Consider the following 18,603-nt stretch of genomic DNA (forward strand, 5'->3'; position numbering starts at 1 on the left):
GGTGGGAAATCACGGTTGAGGAAGAAGGAACACATTTTCGAAGCCCCATTTTCGACACCAATTGGAAAATGGCATCATCAGAACCAATACGGCGGAGGCGAAGGAGCTGAGAGAAAGGGATGGAGTCCTTACAGGGTGTAGGGTGCGAAGAGCTGTAGTCCAGATAGCTGTGGGAGTCAGTGGGCTTGTAGTGGAGATTAGCGGATAGTCTATTGCCGGAAATGGAGACAGAAAGGTCAGGGAAGGGAAGGGAAGTGTCTGCGATGGACCAGGTGAAAGTGATGGAGGGGTGGAAACTGGAAGCGAAGTTGATGAACCTTTCCAGGTCCGGACGAGAGCAGGAAGTGGCACCAAAATAGTCATCAATGTACCGGTAAAGGAGTTGTGGGAGGGGCCCCGGGTAGGCCTGGAACAAGGAATGTTCCACATACCCCATAAAAAGTAAGCGTAGCTGGGACCCATGCGGGTACCCATTGCTACTCCTTTGATTTGGAGAAAATGGGATGAGTTAAAGGAGAAGTTGTTAAAGAGAGAGAGAACGAGCCAGGCGGAGGAGAGTGGTGGTGGGTGGGAATTGTCCGGGTCTCTTTTCGGGAAAGAAGCAAAGAGCTCTCAGGCCATCCTGGTGAGATGGAGGTGCAGAGAGAGATTGCACATCCATGGTGAAGCTGTCAATATGAGGCAGGGCATCAGAGGAATCCCGGATGTAGGTGGGGAGGGAATGGACCAGAGGAGTAAGGATGGAGTCAGGATAAAAGGAAATAGGTTCGGTGGGCCAGGAGCATGCTGACACAATGGGCCTGCCGGGACAGTCCTTGTTGTGGATTTTGGGAAGTAGGTAAAAGCGGGCGGTCCGGGGTTGGGAGACTGAGGTTGGAAGCCGGATGGGGAAGGCATCCGGAGGAAATGAGGTCGCTAACGGTGTTGGAGATAATGGCTTGATGTTCAGTGGTCTGGTCATGGTCCAGGAGGAGGTAAGAGGAAGTATCTGAGAGTTGGCACTCAGCCTCTGCGAGGTAGAGTGCGCCAGACGGCAACACCACCCCCGTCGGCAGGTTTGATGACAAAGTCGGGGTTGGACCTGACGGAGTGAAGAGAAGAAAGTTCGGAAGGAGAGAAGTTGGAATGGGCGAGGGGGGCAGAAAAATTAAGGCGACCAATGTCCCGTCGACAGTCCTCAATGAAAAGATCGAGGGCAGGTGATTGTCCCGGCGGGGGTGGCCAATTAGTCGCAGAATGTTGGAGGAACATTAAAGGATCTGTGGAACGGGGGGAGGACTCCTGTCCAAAGAAGTGGGCACAGAGACGAAGGTGATGAAAGATGAGTTCAACCTCATGTCGAGCCCAAAATTCATTGAGGTGGGGACGTAAGGGTAAAAGCTGAGTCCTTTGCTGAGCCTCAGAGAGGGGAAGGTCGGAGGGTATGGTGAACATGCGGCAAGGGCTGGGAGAAATGGGGTACGAGGGATTGGGACTGGTGAAGGGCCTGGGATGGGCAGTGGTGTTGGTGAGTTGTTGAAGCTTGCGTTCCTTAACATCTGCAAGAAACAGGAAAAGATTCTTGTTAAGGCGTCGAATGATGCGAAGGATGGAATGAAACTGGGGACAGGGACAGCTTTGAGAGAGAGTAAGACGGTGCTGCTGGAGAGTCTTCATGTGGCGGCGCATGGCCCTGAGTGAGGCTTTCAGGATGCGGCGAGAGCAGCAGTTGGAAGAATGTTGTATATCCTGGAGTGGGGTGACCACCCCCCCATATGGCCGTTTTCTCGGCACCCACCCAGGGGCCGGGCTGGGTAGCCAACAAGATGGCCGCCGTCATGGCGCTCGTACCGTGGGCATTGCCCTGTCATGTCGGGGGCTCCCCGGCCGCTCAGCCTGTCTACCCTTCCCCTCCGCCCCCCCGCAGAAAGCATGGCCGGTGTCCAATATGGGAGCCCGCAGTCCCCCCCCCCCCAACGGCAACTCCTACCTCCCCTCGTAGCTGCCTCAACCAGCACGCCGGCTTCACGATTTTTTATCGGTGGTTAGAAACACTCGGTCGGGAAATCGGCCATCCGGCCGCTGATTCACCGAGGCCCCGGAGAATCGATCGTCGGAGCAGATAATGAGATGCGGACTGTACCTCTGGGCCGCGTGGCGGGGGCCGCGATTTCACCGAGTTGGGGGGTCCGAAGAATTCAAAATCGGTGCGAAACCGGCGTCAGGGCCGATTCTCCGGCCGATCGCGTTTCGCGGAGAATCCAGTCCAGGGTTTCTGAAGAAAGAGAAAATAAAATTGATGTCAGTGGGGTCACGGTCTGTCCGTCTCTCTCTCTCTGTCTCACTCTCTCTCTTGCTTCCTCTCAGGCCAGCCGCTGCACTGGATCTATGATGTGAACCGTTTGGACCAGGTCCTGAAGGGTCGTGAGGACACTCCTGAATTTGTGGATCCTGGTCAAGGTCCGTTCTACCGCCAGCCCACAGGAGCTCAGAGCGCTTATGGCGATCAGACTCTTGCCTTGCTCAGGGCCCTGGTGGAAGGGAAAGGTGAGTGGCAGAGTCTCAGAAGGTTGGCCTGTAGAATGATAGATGTGTGTCCAGGGAGTAGAATCTACAATTAACAGTGTGTGAGAATCGAAGAATCTCAGAGCGGGTATTATTCCCAACAAACCGGTCTGTTCTATTCAACCCCATCTCAACCCATAACCCTCAATCACACCCACCCATCTTCTCCCCATATGCGTCTGCCCCACCTTCTCCCCATATCCCTCAATCCCACCTTCTCCCCATATCCCTCAATCCCACCTTCTCCCATATCAGCCAACCCCACCTTCTCCCTGTATCACGCAATCAAACCTCCCGTATCCCTCAACCCTATCTTCTCCCCGTATCCCTCAAGCCCACCTCCCGGTTTCCCTCATAGAATCGTAGAATTTACAGTGCAGGAGGAGGCCATTCAGCCCATTGAGTCTGCACCGGCCCTTGGAAAAAGCACCCTACTCAAGCCTATACCTCCACCCTATCCCCATACCCCAGTAACCCCACCTAACCATTTAGACACTAAGAGCAATTTAACATGGCCAATCCACCTAACCTGTACTTCTTTGGTCAGTGGGAGGAAACTGGAGCACCTGGAGGAAACACACGCACACAAAGGGAGAAAGTGCAAACTGCACACAGACAATCCCAGGTTCTCTCCATATCACTTGTTAGGATACTGTTGTAAAACCTTTCTGTTCTGTGTTTCCTTTTTAATTCCTGTCCCGCTGACTGCCTTCAATCTCCAACCTTCTTGTTAGCTGCTGCAATATTGGGATTTTTGCTGAAGCTACAGACTTTGGGAAAACTGAAACATCCCTGAACTAATGGACTAGCCAATGACTTCCCCTTTAGGTTCTGTGGCAGAGCCTGTGATGTCAGTTTGATAGACTTGGCAAGCAGCCAATCAGTGAATCTGGAATCCTGTGTCATCTCCAATTGTTGGTTGCGATTGGTGGAGCCATTCAGAATCTTCCAGAAGAAAGGCGGGTCATGCAAAGAGCTCCATTTTGTCCTGAGTTTTTTGAGAAGACACAGGCAGGAAGCAGCTGGAAGACACCCTCTACCAGGCGATTGAAAAGGTTCCGAGCCAGACCTGTATAGGCATTTAAAAGACGCAGGCCACAGTTATATCTGTGAAGGAAACCTCTGGAGTGAAAGGCCACAAGCAGTTTCTCACCAAGTCTGTAATACTCTAATCCTCTTTCTGAATGTTTGAGAAAAGCCCAAACTGAGAACTCTCTTCATAACACAGCCGTTTATTCTGCTCAGAGATCAGGCGAACGGAAAAGTCTGTACAATTCTGTTATAACCTGCCTACTTACCATTGGCTGGGGACTAATGACAATCCCACAATCCTGTGGGAGTATGAGCTTCCCCAACGAGGGGGGGCGGAGAAACCACTAGTAAACTCCTAGTATAAATAAAGCTGGCCAGTTTGGAACCAGCAGGAAGGAGTATGTAGCAAGGGAAGTTACTGCTACTGTTATGTATATATGTTATAGTAAATAAATGTTATTACTTTGTATCGTTAAAACTCGTGCTGGATTCTTCGTGGCCCTCACAAAACTGGCGACGAAGGTAAAAGTGAATAGCTGTCTACACTGCTGAAGCCACCTCCCTGGATTTTTGTTGGATACAGGTTGGAAGTTTTCTATTATACCATGCCTCTGTACGGACGTTTGGATGTTTTTGATGCTGCGCTGGAAAGCTGGAACCAGGACACACAACGGATGCGTTACTATTTCCGGGAATATTTACTATTCACCGAAAACGAGCGCCAGGTGGTCATATTGCTCACCGCCTGCGGCCCGCATACGTTTGGGGTGATTAGGAGCCTTACGTACCCAGCTGCGCCGGACACCAAAACGTTTGATGAACTTGTGAATATAGTGGGGCAACATTTTAACCCAACCCCGTCCACGATAGTCCAGCGTTACCGGTTTAATACCGCTGAGAGGACCCCTGGAGAATCCCTTGCCGATTTTCTATCCAGGCTACGCAGGATTGCGGAGTACTGCGACTATGGTGAGACCTTGTCAGAAATGTTACGCGACTGTTTGGTTTGCGGTGTTAACAATGCGGCCACCCAGAGAAAGTTGTTAGCGGAGCCAACATTGACTTTTCAACAGGCCATTCAAATAGTATTGTCCCGAGAGAGCGCAGAGCGAGGAGTACAGGAGCTACAGGGAATGGAAGTGCATGCCTTGGGGCGCAACCCCTTCCGTCCGAAAACGTCCCCCCGCACTCCTGCGGTACCTTGGGCGAGGCAACGTCCGGACCGACGCCAGTGGCCGTCGGACATTCCTCCCCGAAGGGAGCCTTCTCCAGAGCCAATGGATGAGGAGCCATGTCCCGTCGTGGACGGCGGTCCTGGGGGCGCCAGAGGCGCCGTCGTTCCGACTGAAACTGGGACCAGCCCAGGGGCCGTAACTGGGACCAGCCCAGAGGCCGTACCTTCCATGTGGATGAACCTGCGGCGACTACCCCTGAGGACGTGGAGACGGAGGACGACTGCCTGCAGCTGCATTGTGTGACAGCTCCCCGTGTGGCCCCCATTAAGGTGACAGTACGGGTCAATGGCCACCCGCTCGAGATGGAGTTGGATACTGGCGCAGCGGTCTCCGTGATCGCCCAGAGGACATTCGACCGCATCAAGCAGGTATACAGATCCTTACATTAACTGACTCACAGGCCAGGTTGGCCACCTACACGGGGGAACCACTGGACATTGCAGGAACTACAATGACCCCTGTTGTTTATGGACGCCAGGAGGGGCGTTTCCCACTTATCGTGGTGCGCGGCCATGGGCCCAGCCTGTTGGGTCGGGACTGGTTGCGCCATTTGCGGTTGCAATGGCAGCACATCCTCCAAACAGTTTCTGAAGGGTTGACTGAGGTGCTAGGACGATACCCAGATGTATTCCAGCCTGGTTTAGGGAAAATAAAAGGGGCCGTAGCCCGTATCCAAGTTGAACCAGGAGCCACGCCGCGCTATTTCCGGGCGCGCCCAGTGCCTTACGCCTTGCTCGAGAAGGTAGAAGGGGAGCTCACTGGTTTGGAGAATTTGGGTATTATCAGGCCCGTCCGTTTTGCTGACTGGGCAGCACCAATTGTACCTGTAATGAAGCCAGATGCCACAGTTCGCTTGTGTGGCGACTATAAACTTACAGTGAATACGGTTTCCCGACTCGACCAATATCCAATGCCTCGCATAGAGGATCTCTACGCGAAGCTTGCAGGCGGACTCTCGTTCACAAAATTAGATATGAGTCACGCCTACCTGCAGTTGGAGCTGGACCCTGCCTCCCGACCATATGTAACGATTAATACACACCGGGGCCTGTATGAATATACACGGTTGCCCTTTGGAGTATCCTCTGCCTGCGCAATTTTTCAACGTGTTACGGAGGGCATTTTGAGAGGTTTACCACGTGTGGCTGTCTGCCTAGATGACGTTTTGATTACAGGGACGTCGGAGCAAGAACATTTGGAAAATCTGGAGGCTGTCCTTAAACGCCTTTCGGAGGCTGGAGTCCGTTTACGTCGCACAAAGTGCGTATTTCAGGCAAAGGAAGTAGTCTACCTAGGTTATCGGGTGGACCGCGAAGATCTGCACCCCGTCGCAGAGAAGGTGCGTGCAATTCAACAGGCCCCCACCCCGACTGACACTTCGCATCTTCGTTCTTTTCTCGGTCTCGTAAACTATTACGGGAAGTTCCTCCCCAATCTGGCAACTACGCTGGCCCCCTTGCACCTGCTGCTAAAGAAAAATCCCACCTGGGTTTGGGGTCAGCCGCAAGAAACCGCTTTCCGGCGGGTAAAGCAACAATTGTCGTCGTCTGGGTTACTAACCCACTATGATCCTGGAAAGCCTTTGCTCGTCACATGTGATGCATCCCCGTATGGTATTGGGGCCGTCCTGTCCCACAAGATGGAGAACGGGGCCGAACGACCGATAGCTTTCGCCTCCCGCACATTGACTGCAGCGGAGAAAAAGTACGCGCAGATCGAGAAGGAGGGCCTGGCAGTGTTTTTTGCGGTGAAACGCTTCCACCAGTACGTGTACGGCCGCCATTTCACTATCGTGACTGATCATAAGCCCGTGCTGGGACTCTTCAGAGAGGATAAGCCAATACCGCCCATTGCTTCTGCACGGATCCAGCGCTGGGCTTTGTTGCTTGCTGCATACGAGTATTCTCTGGAGCACAAACCAGGTACGCAGATAGCAAATGCCGACGCACTGAGCCGATTGCCTTTATCGACCAGCCCCATGTCGACCCCCTCGACCGGCCCCATGTCGACCCCCACGACCGGTGAGGTGGTTGCAACCCTAAATTTTATGGACACCTTGCCTGTCACGGCATCACAGATCCGTGAGTGGACCCAGGCGGAGCCAGTCCTGTCAAAGGTTCGGCACATAGTCCTGTATGGTGGGCAGCATAGACAGCCCCCAGGCGAGTTGCGGGCATTTTCCTCCAAGCTGTCAGAATTCAACGTGGAAGACGGCATCCTCTTGTGGGGTATGCGTGTGATTGTCCCAGAAAAAGGACAGGAGCTGATACTAACAGACTTGCACAATGGGCATCCAGGCGTGACGAAAATGAAAATGTTGGCCCTGAGTTATGTCTGGTGGCCAGGTTCGACACCGACATTGAGAAGGTGGCCCAAAACTGCTCCATTTGCCAGGAGCATCAGAAGCTTCCGCCGGCCGCACCCCTACATCACTGGGAATGGCCAGGGCGGCCTTGGGCACGCTTGCATGCGGATTTCGCCGGCCCTTTTCAAGGATCCATGTTCCTTCTACTAATTGACGCCCAGTCCAAATGGCTAGAGGTGCATAAGATGCAGGGGACAACGTCCTGTGCAACAATTGAAAAGATGCGTTTATCGTTTAGTACGCATGGCCTCCCCGAGGTGCTGGTCACGGATAACGGCACTCCATTCACGAGTGAGGAGTTTGCGAGGTTCACGAAGATGAACGGCATCCGCCATATCTGCACTGCCCCTTACCACCCGCTTCAAATGGGTTGGCAGAGCGCGCAGTGCAGACATTCAAAAGAGGCCTAAAGAAGCAGTCTTCCGGATCAATGGACACGAGACTGGCTCGCTTTTTGTTTACGTACAGGACCACCCCCCATGCAGTGACTGGGGTAGCTCCCGCAGAACTCCTAATGGGCCGGAGACTTCGCACCCGCCTTAGTATGGTTTTCCCGGACATTGGCGCAAAAGTACGCCGCACACAAGAACGGCAGGGACAGGGATTTTCTCGGCATCGGCCGATTCGGCAGTTTGCGCCCGGTGACCCAGTGTTCGTGCGGAATTTTGCTGGTGGTGCCCAATGGATTCCTGGTGTAATCTTTCGCCATACGGGCCCGATATCTTACCTAGTGCAAGCCCAGGGTCGTCTCCAGCGAAAACATGTAGACCACGTTCGGTCCAGAAGACCATCCCCTCAAAAGATTCCCCGCCCCCGGAGCTCATTTCAACAGCCGCAGAGACCAGAGACAAGGGAAGGTAGTCCTCACAATCTTCCACTGGTGCCTCACTCAAAGCCTGCGCAGGTCGTTACGGGACCGAATGGAGATAGAGACGCTGACATGACGGAGGCAGCAGACTCTGACTCCGAGGTGGAGACACAGGATGCATCAGAGGGGGAATCCTCGGGTCCACGGGCCGTGGATGTACAACCGCGCCGTTCATCTCGGAAGCGCCGGTCTCCGTCTCGTTACACGCCGCCTGATCCAGCGCCGCGTGCAAATGGTGTCCGGCCTGCGGCCAAACGAGTCCGACGCCTTCCTTCGCCAGGGCCTACGGTGGATTCCTTGGACTTTGGGGGGAGGGATGTTATAACCTGCCTACTTACCATTGGCTGGGGACTAATGACAATCCCACAATCCTGTGGGAGTATGAGCTTCCCCAATGAGGGGGGCGGAGAAACCACTAGTAAACTCCTAGTATAAATAAAGCTGGCCAGTTCAGGAACCAGCAGGAAGGAGTATGTAGCAAGGGAAGTTACTGCTACTGTTATGTATATATGTTATAGTAAATAAACGTTATTACTTTGTATCCTTAAAACTCGTGCTGGATTCTTCGTGGCCCTCACAAAAAATTCTCAGGGTCGAAAGCTCCAGTAATTTCACAGGGAGACAGAGGCTCCATCTGCTGGTTGAAAGTCAGATTACACCGGCCTGCATCTCTTGTATAAATCCATTCCCTCGAGCGTCACATTCGGAGAAGACCGGCACCTACAGAGGCAACAACCGCAGCAGCGAAGATTAATCTCAAACCTTTTCCTTCAATTCCCGTTATTTTAATTCTTCCTCTACCCCCTTGCCGTCTGTCTGACTTGTGTGTGTGTAATCGGTCGGTGCCCATTCAGTTTCATTGGGGCTCACCTCATTGATTTGCATTGGCTGCTTATCATTTTATAAAGTTGAGGTTAGGGACAAGGGATCTTTGGAGACAGATCTCCAAATAGAGGTCAGTTTCAAAAAGAAATCAGAAAGGTGATTGGAATGGTCGTCTTTATAACCCAAGTATTGAAATATGCAGGAGAGGAATGTTTAAAGAAGCTACTGTTACATTCTGGTAGATGCTATAACTGGACAGGAAGATCCCAGAATGGAGCCCTGGCTCTTATAAAACATGGAGGAACTGAGGTACTGGACCGCTAATCAGTTTTAACAACAAGAAAAAACATTTATTAAACATGGAAAAATTGCATTATAATATAATACTCCTTTACTCCCCCTTTAGTTCAGCAAAAATCACTTTTAAGCACACAAGGTGACTGTGGTCAAATACACTCTCCACTCTGAACAAGGGTGAGTGTCTGTGGATTCCGCCTCAAAATCCCCCCCCCCCCCCACACCACCCTCAGATGATTCTTATACCAAAAGCCCCCTTCTCTCACTGAACTCCAGCTTCCACATGGGTGATCTCAAATTCATCTGTCAAAAGTTACATTTTCAAATCTTACTTTAAATTTTGCCTCCCCCCCCCCCCCCCCGCTGCTTCCATCAAGCTTTCAGATTTCCTCTGTTTTAAAGACGTTCACACAAACTCTTAAGGTCCGGCCACCGATTTCCAAAATTATTTCAAATAATGCCTCCCAAACTGTAGTAATTTCTCAGAAACCTGACCCCACTGCAGATACATAGAACCATAAAAAATACAAGCAGACAGAGGCTGAGATAAATCTGACTCCTTCTTGAAATCACACAACGCTTTGGCCTCAACTACTTTTTCTGGGAGTGAATTCCACAGATTCACCGCTCTCTGGATGAAGAAATTTCTCCTCACCTCAGTCCCTTATCCTCAAACTATGACCCCTAGTTCTGCACTCCCCACCATCGGGAACATTCTTTCTGAATCTACCCTGTCTAATCCTGTTAGAATTTTATAAGTTTCTGTGAGATCCCCTCTCACTCTTATAAACCCCAATGATTAGAATCCTAACCGACTTAGTCTCTCCTCATAGGACAGTCCCGTCATCCCAGGAATCAGCCTGGTAAACCTTCGCTGCACCCCCTCCACAGCAAGAACATCCTTCCCCAGATAAGGAGACCAAAACTGCGCACAATGGGCATGATTTTGTGGCCACATTGCGCTTAAGCGAGAGGGCGACGAGGCCTTTAAATCGCAGGAGTGGCCAAAAATGAGAACCGCGCTGGGCGGCGATCTATTTGCGATCTCACCGGCCCGCCCTGTTGGCGAGATCAGGATCGCACTGTAGGGTGGTGAGAAGCCAATAATCACCACCTCAGCTCCATCGCCATGCAATTAACAAGAGCAACCCCCTATCTAAAGGCCTCCCATGATCTAACCGCCTCCCCAGAAAGTGGTCACGCAGGCGCCGATTAGTAATCTTTTTTAAAAACGTGAAGCTAGCAGAAGGGCTGCTGAGGGGAGCCGAGGAGGTGAGGAGCTACCTTCGCTCACAGGCAAAGAGCCCAGGGGCACTGCGGCTGCTGGTGACCAGAGGGTGGGTGTGTGCACCGGGAAGGAGACCAGCGTCTGGCCCAGGTAATGTTTGTGCGGGTGTCTGGGATGCAGGTTCTGGGGTCCGATGCCCAGGGACCCCGGCTGCGGCTAGGGATGCGTGAGCAGGAGGTGTCAGGTGGCAGGGCTTGGGGGGGGGGGGGGGGGGGGGAGTGTGAGGAGCAACGGGGGAATGGAGGGTTCCGGAGTCGAAGACCCCGCTGGTTGGTTGTATCAGTCCCTCTGCAATCTGTCACAGATATTAGACTGAATGGTAGATATCGTGAGCCCGCTGCCCTCACGGTGCTGCTGGCAATCCAGGCGGGCAGACAATGGACAAGGCAGCAGCAGCAGTGTCAACAGAGGCTCGCGGCAGTGTCCGAAATGCAGGGCCCGCCCCACACCCTGAGGACACGGCCACTCATCAGTCCAGAGAGGGACCCAGAGGGGGAGGCCAACGATGGTCCTAGATGTACAGGTGTCTCTCGTATTTCGAACAGATGGTGGACAGCGTGTGCTGCAGGAGGCTCCGCCTCAGCAAGGACAGGGTGTGGCACCTGTGCCATGTCCATGCAGACGTGGCCCCACATGGAGGAGGTGGATACCCACTCCCGGTGGCCGTCAACGTCACCTCAGCCCTGAACCTCTACACCTCAGCATCATTGCAGTGATCGAGCGGGGCCTTGTGTGACATCCCAGCCTACAGCACGGCAACACAAGTGGATAGCACTGTGGCTTCACAGCGCCAGGGTCCCAGGTTCGAGTCCGGCTTGGGTCACTGTCTGTGCGGAGTCTGCACGTTCTCCCCGTGTCTGCGTGGGTTTCCTCCGGGTGCTCCGGTTTCCTCCCACAGTCCAAAGATGTGCAGGTTAGGTGGATTGGCCATGATAAATTGCCCTTAGTGACCAAAAAGGTTAGGTGGGGTTATTGGGTTACGGGGATAGGGTGGAAGTGAGGGCTTAAGTGGGTCGGTGCAGACTCAATGGGCCAAATGGCCTCCTTCTGTACCGTATGTCCTATGTCATGTTCTATGTACGGCACACAAGTGCATCCGTGAAGTAATGGATGCCTTGTTTGCCCGGGCAGCGAACTATGTCAACTTTGACCTGGACCAGGCCCAGCAAGATGCCCAGGCAGCCGGATTCTCCACCATCGCTGGGATGTCCCAGGTCCAGGGGGTAGTGGGTGGCACTCGTGTCACTCTACGCTCACGGGGCCGCCTGGGAGTTGCCTCCATTAACAGGAAGGCGTTCCACTCCCTGAACATCCAGCTCGTGTGGGACCACCACATGAGGTTCATGCACTCCCGCTTCCCTGGGAGTGTGCACAACAGCTACAGCCTGGGGCAATCCGACATCCGGGCCTCTTCCAGGGCCGCCCCAGGATGACCGGCTGCGTCTTGGGGATAAGGGGTACTCGCTGAGGACCTGGCGAATAATGCCAAGACAGAGACCAAAGCAGAGACCTGATTCAGCGAGGGCCGTAGAGGCCACCGGGACTGTCATTGAGCGGTGCATCGGACTCCTCAAGATGCGGTTCCGATGCCTCTGAAGTACCCCCCCCCGAGACACGCCCTGACATTGTCAGGAGGGTGGGTCTCATGGGGGCTGGTGGCAGCTGTCGCCACGACGTAGTGTGACTCTGGCTTGGCACTCAGCTCCTCCTCCTCTTGGACGGTGCCCATAGGGCGTTGAGGTTCACCTTGGGACGGAGTGGCAGCCGATTGGAGCTCCGGCTGCCCCTGCATCGTCTGGCTCTGCCAGCCCTGGCAACTCCCCAGTGACTACAGCACGGTGCCACCACCCTCGGCGATGCCCCTCAGTGACTGGGACACACCCCTGTACAGCATCGTGCCCATTCCCTCGGCGATGCCCCTCAGTGACTGGGACACGCCTCTGTGCAGCACGGTGCCGACACCCTCGGCGATGCCCCTCAGTGACTGGGTCACCCTCCTGGGCAGCACGGTGCCCATTCCCTCGGCGATGCCCCTCAGTGACGGGGACATGCCCTGTGTAGCACGGTGCCCATTCCCTTGGCGATGCCCCTCAGTGACGGGGACACGCTCTGGAGCTCCCCGGCACTCCAATAACAACTCACCTGTGACTGGTGATCTGGGTGGGGCCGCTGGACCCTCAGCTCTGTGCCGCCCTCCAACCTCCACAGCGGCGATGGATCTGAATCGGCCACCCCCGAAACCTCCAGGGCCCGTTCCTCGTATGGGGTGCAAACTTGTATGGTTGGCACCTCGACACCCGTCTGGGCCCGGGCCTTCGCCCTCTTGTTGTGGGCCAGCTTCATAGAATCATAGAACTTACAGTGCAGAAGGAGGCCATTCGGCCCATCAAGTGTGCACCGTAACCCCACCTAACCTAAGGGCAATTTTGCATAGCCAATTCACCTAACCTGCACATCTTTGGACTGTGGGAGGAAACCGGAGCACTCGGAGGAAACCCACGCAGACACAGGGAGGATGTGCAGACTCCGCACATACAGTGACCCAAGCCGGGAATCGAACCTGGGACCCTGGAGCTGTGAAGCAACAGTGCTAACCACTGTGCCACCGTGCCGCCCCGTGCAGCTTCTCCTGCACGAGGACACCAAGGTCTCGCTGAGTACCCACCTCTCTCAATTTACACCCATTCAAATAATATAAGAACATAAGAACTAGGAGCAGGAGTAGGCCATCTGGCCCCTCGAGCCTGCTCCACCATTCAATGAGATCATGGCTGATCTTTGTGGACTCAGCTCCACTTTCCGGCCCGAACACCTTAATCCCCTTAATCCCTTTATTCTTCAAAAAACTATCTATCTTTATCTTAAAAACATTTAATGAAGGAGCCTCAACTGCTTCACTGGGCAAGGAATTCCATAGATTCACAACCCTTTGGGTGAAGAAGTTCCTCCTAAACTCAGTCCTAAATCTACTTCCCCTTATTTTGAGGCTATGCCCCCTAGTTCTGCTTTCACCCGCCAGTGGAAACAACCTGCCCGCATCGATCCTATTGATTCCCTTCATAATCTTATATGTCTCAATATGATCCCCCCGCATCCTTCTAAACTCCAATGAGTACAGTCCCAGTCTACTCAACCTCTCGTCATAATCTAATCCCCTCAACTCTGGGATCAACCGAGTGAATCTCCTCTGCACTCCCTCCAGTGCCAATATGTCCTTTCTCAGGTAAGGAGACCAAAACTGAACACAATACTCCAGATGCGGCCTCACCAACACCTTATACAATTGCAGCAGAACCTCACTAGTCACATGGTAAAATGATATGTTTACATAGCTTTGTACACTGGCTCTCTCCCGCACGTGCCAGTATCCCCAACCCTTCATGTTATCTCTTGCTCATCCACCCTCCCAGGCAGTCCCCCCCCCCGGGTTGCTGCTGCTGCTGACCGACTTTCCTCTAACGCTCCGCGAGATAGTCTAGGAACGGTTGCCACCGCCTGTAGAACCCCTGTGCAGACCCTCTCAAAGCGAACTTAATCCTCTCCAACTTTATGAACCCAGCCATGTTGTTTATCCAGGCCTCCACACTGGGGGGCTTCGCCTCCTTCCACATTAGCAAGATCCTTCGCCGGGCTACTAGGGACGCAAAGGCCAGAATTCCGGCCTCTTTCGCCTCCTGCACTCCCGGCTCGTCCACTACTCCAAATATTGCTAGCCCCCAGCTTGGCTTGACCCGGACTTTCACCACCTGAGATATTGCTCCCGCCACTCCTCTCCAGAACCCCTCCAGTGCCGGGCATGACCAAAACATATGGACATGGTTCGCCGGGCTCCCTGAGCACCTTCCACATCTGTCCTCCACCCCAAAGAACCTACTCAGCCTCGCCCCCGTCAAGGGCGCTCTGTGAACCACCTTAAATTGTATCAGGCTGAGCCTGGCACACGAGGAGGAGGAATTAACCCTACCCAGGGCGTCAGCCCATAGCCCTTCCTCAATCTCCTCCCCCAGCTCCTCCTCCCATTTACCCTTCAGCTCCTCTACCAGCGCTTCCCCCTCTTCTTTCATCTCCTGGTGTATTGCCGACACCTTGCCCTCCCCGACCCATACACCCGCGATCACCCTGTCTTGAATTTCTTGTGCCGGGAGCAACGGGAATTCCCTCACCTGTCGCCTCACAAACGCCCTCACCTGCATGTATCTAAAGGCATTTCCCGGGGGTATCTCGAACTTCTCCTCCAGTGCCCCTAGGCTCGCAAACGTCCCGTCAATGAACAGGTCCCCCATTCTTCTAATCCCCGCCCGATGCCAGCTCTGAAACCCCCCGTCCATCTTCCCCGGGACAAACCGGTGGTTACCCCTGATCGGGGACCACACCGAGGCTCCCACTGCACCCCGGTGCCATCTCCACTGGCCCCAGATCCTTAGCGTTGCCGCTACCACCGGGCTCGTGGTGTACCTTGTCAGCGAGAGCGGCAGCGGCGCCGTCACCAACGCCCCCAGGCTCGTTCCTTTACAGGACGCCATCTCCATCCTCTTCCATGCCGCCCCCGCTCCCTCCATCACCCACTTGCGGATCATCGCCACATTTGCTGCCCAGTAGTAGCTCCCCAGGTTTGGCAGCGCCAACCCTCCTCGGTCCCGACTGCGTTCCAGGAACCCTCTCCTTACCCTCGGGGTCCTATTCGCCCACACAAACCCCATAATACTCCTACCTACTCTCTTGTAAAAGGCCTTGGTGATCATGATGGGAAGGCACTGAAACACAAACAGAAACCTCGGAAGGACCACCATTTTGACCGACTGCACTCTACCCGCCAGCGAGAGCGGTAACATGTCCCATCTTTTGAAGTCCTCCTCCATTTGCTCCACCAACCTCGTCAGATTCAGTTTATGTAGGGTCCCCCAACTCCTGGCTATCTGGATCCCCAGATACCGAAAGCTCCCCTCCGCCCTCCTCAGCAGTAGGTCCCCCATCCCTCTTTCTTGGTCCCCTGCCTGTAATACAAAGAGCTCACTCTTCCCTACATTGAGCTTATAGCCCGAAAACTCCCCAAACTCCCTTAGAGTCTGCATGACCTCCACCATTGGATCCGCCACGTACAGCAACAGGTCATCCGCATAAAGCGACACCCGATGCTCTTCTCCCCCTCAGACCACCCCCCTCCATTTACTAGACTCCCTCAATGACATGGCCAAGGGTTCGATCGCCAATGCAAACAACAGGGGGGACAGGGGGCACCCCTGCCTCGTCCCTCGGTACAGCCGAAAGTAGTCCGACCTCCGCCGGTTCGTCACTACACTCGCCACCGGGGCTCTGTAAAGGAGCTTAACCCAACTGATAAACCCTCCCCTGAACCCAAACCTACGCAGCACCTCCCAGAGGAACTCCCACTCTACTCAGCCAAAGGCCTTCTCCGCGTCCATAGCTACCACTATCTCCGCCTCTCCCTCCTCCGATGGCATCATTATCACGTTTAAGAGCCGGCGCACATTAGTGTTTAGTTGCCTGCCCTTTACGAATCCAGTCCGGTCCTCGTGGATCACCCCCGGGACACAGTCCCCGATCCTCGTGGCCAGCACTTTTGCCAGCAACTTAGCATCCACATTGAGGAGCGAGATCAGCCTGTACGATCCACATTGCAGTGGGTCCTTGTCCCGCTTTAGGATCAAAGAAATTATCGCCTCCGACATTGTCGGGGGCAGGGTCCCCTCCTCTCTTGCCTCATTACAGGTCCTCACTAGTAGCAGGGCCAACAGGTCTACGTACTTCCTGTAGAACTCCACCGGGAACCCGTCCGGTCCCGGGGCCTTCCCCGCCTGCATGCTCCCCAAACCCTTGCTCAGCTCCTCCAACCCAATTGGTGCCCCCAAACCAGCCACCTCTTGCTCCTCCACCCTCGGGAATCTCAGTTGGTCTAGGAATCGTCTCATCCCCTCTTCCCTCGCTGGGGGCTGGGATCTGTACAGCTCTTCATAGAAGGCCTTAAATACCTCGTTTATTTTCGTCGCACTCCGAACCGTGGCTCCCCTTCCATCTTCGACTCCCCCTATCTCCCTCGCTGCCATCCTCTTACGGAGCTGGTGTGCCAGCATCCGACTAGCCTTTTCCCCATACTCATAGGTCGCCCCCTGCGCCTTCCTCCACTGTGCCTCCCCCTTCCCTGTGGTCAACAGGTCAAACTCCGTCTGGAGCCGTCGTCTTTCCCCAAGTAATCTCTCCTCCGGGGCCTCTGCGTATCTCCTGTCCACTCTCAAAATCTCCCCCACTAACCTCTCCCTTTCCATGCCCTCTGTCTTCTCCCTATGAGCCCTGATGGAGATTAGCTCTCCCCTGATCACCGCCTTCAACGCCTCCCATACCACCCCCACCCGCACCTCCCCGTTGTCGTTGGCCTCCAAGTACCTTTCGATGCACCCCCTCACCTTCCCACACACCACCTCATCTGCCAGCAGTCCCACATCCAGCCGCCACAGCGGGCGTTGGTCCCTCTCCTCTCCCAGCTCCAGTTCCACCCAGGGCGGGGCGTGACCCGAAACGGCTATGGCCGAATACTCCGTCCCCTCCACCCTCGGGATGAGCGCCCTGCCCAGAACAAAGAAATCTATCCGGGAGTAGGCTTTGTGCACATGGGAAAATTCCCTGGCCTGCGGCCTTGCAAACCTCCATGGGTCCACTCCCCCTATCTGATCCATAAACCCCCTAAGCACCTTGGCCGCCGCCGGCCTCTTTCCAGTCCTTGATCTGGAGTGGTCCAGTGCTGGGTCCAACACTGGTATTGATGTCCCCTCCCATTATCAGGCCTCCTACCTCCAGGTCCGGAATGCGCCCCAACATGCACTTCATGAATCCAGCATCATCCCAGTTCGGGGCGTATACATTTACCAACACCACCCACGTCCCTTGCAACCTACCGCTCACCATCACATATCCCCCTCCATTGTCCACCTCAATAGTCTTGGCCTCAAATGACACCCGCTTTCCCACCAATATTGCCACCCCTCTATTCTTCGCGTCCAGTCCCGAGTGGAATACCTGTCCTACCCATCCCTTTCTTAACCTGACCTGGTCCGCCACCTTCAGATGTGTCTCTTGGAGCATGACCCCCCCCCCCCCCCAGCCGACTAGCCATCTCCTTTTCCAGGCCAGTCCCGTGTCCGCGCCTCCCCACCCTCCAGTCCCCCAGCCGGGGGACCCCCGCCCCGACCACCTCTTCTGCGTCCCATTCCCTGTCGGTCAGTGCAGCAGCAACCCTTTTCCCCCTCCCCTCCTCCCCGCTAGACCCCTGTCTAGCTTTTTTGCTCCCCCCATATCACTCCCGTAAGTCAGCTGACACCTGCTGACCCCGGCTTCCCCCGCCGTCCCATTGACCTCCCCGTGTGGGAGTGTCCCAATCAGTATGCGTTCCTTCGTTCCCCTTCCCGCCTTTCTTCCCTCGCGCGGGAAAAACCCCGTGCTTTCCAAAGCCCGCTCCGCCCCCTCTGGCACAGCTCCTGTCGCGGCCTTGTCTCTCTCCCCCAGCCCATGTAACATTTCCTGCGCGTGACTGACCCCTATATACAACAACCATCAAACATCAAACCCCAAACATCCCCCCCACCCTCACAAACCCTCAGTTAGAGTCCCACTTTTTGGTTTGTATGAAGGTCCACGCCTCTTCAGGCGTTTCGAAATAATAGTTTTGGTCCTTGTATGTGACCCACAGTCGCGCTGGCTGCAACATTCCGAATTTCACTCCTTTCCGGTGCAACACCGCTTTGGCCCGGTTGAAACCCGCTCTCCGCTTTGCAACCTCCGTGCTCCAGTCCGGGTATATTCGGATCTCTACATTGTCCCACTTGCTGCTCCGCTCCTTCTTGGCCCATTTCAGGACCCTCTCTCTGTCCGTGAACCGGTGAAATCTCACCACCATCGCCCTTGGCGGCTCATTTACCTTGGGCTTCCTCGCCAGCACCCGGTGCGCCCCGTCCAGCTCCAGCGACCTCGAAGGAGCCTCCGCGCCCATCATCGCCCCGAGCATCGTGCTCGCGTATGCCCCGGCATCGGCCCCCTCCACTCCTTCAGGGAGACCCAGGATCCGCAGATTCTTTCTCCTCGACCTGTTCTCCAGGTCTTCGAGTCTTCCCGCCCACCTCTTGTGTAGCGCCTCATT

At 54.7% G+C, this 18,603-nt stretch overlaps 1 protein-coding gene across 1 annotated transcript in view; it reads left to right on the forward strand.

The window, feature by feature from the left end:
• Positions 1-18,603, forward strand: part of selenoj (selenoprotein J) — a 148,646-nt gene that overhangs the window by 47,726 nt on the left and 82,317 nt on the right. Inside the window, 1 exon segment of the mRNA XM_072477554.1 lies at positions 2,347-2,526. Within this exon segment, the coding sequence (XP_072333655.1) occupies positions 2,347-2,526 (180 nt within the window).

The sequence above is a fragment of the Scyliorhinus torazame genome, chromosome 15 (assembly GCF_047496885.1).
Source record: "Scyliorhinus torazame isolate Kashiwa2021f chromosome 15, sScyTor2.1, whole genome shotgun sequence".
Lineage (NCBI taxonomy): Eukaryota > Metazoa > Chordata > Chondrichthyes > Carcharhiniformes > Scyliorhinidae > Scyliorhinus > Scyliorhinus torazame.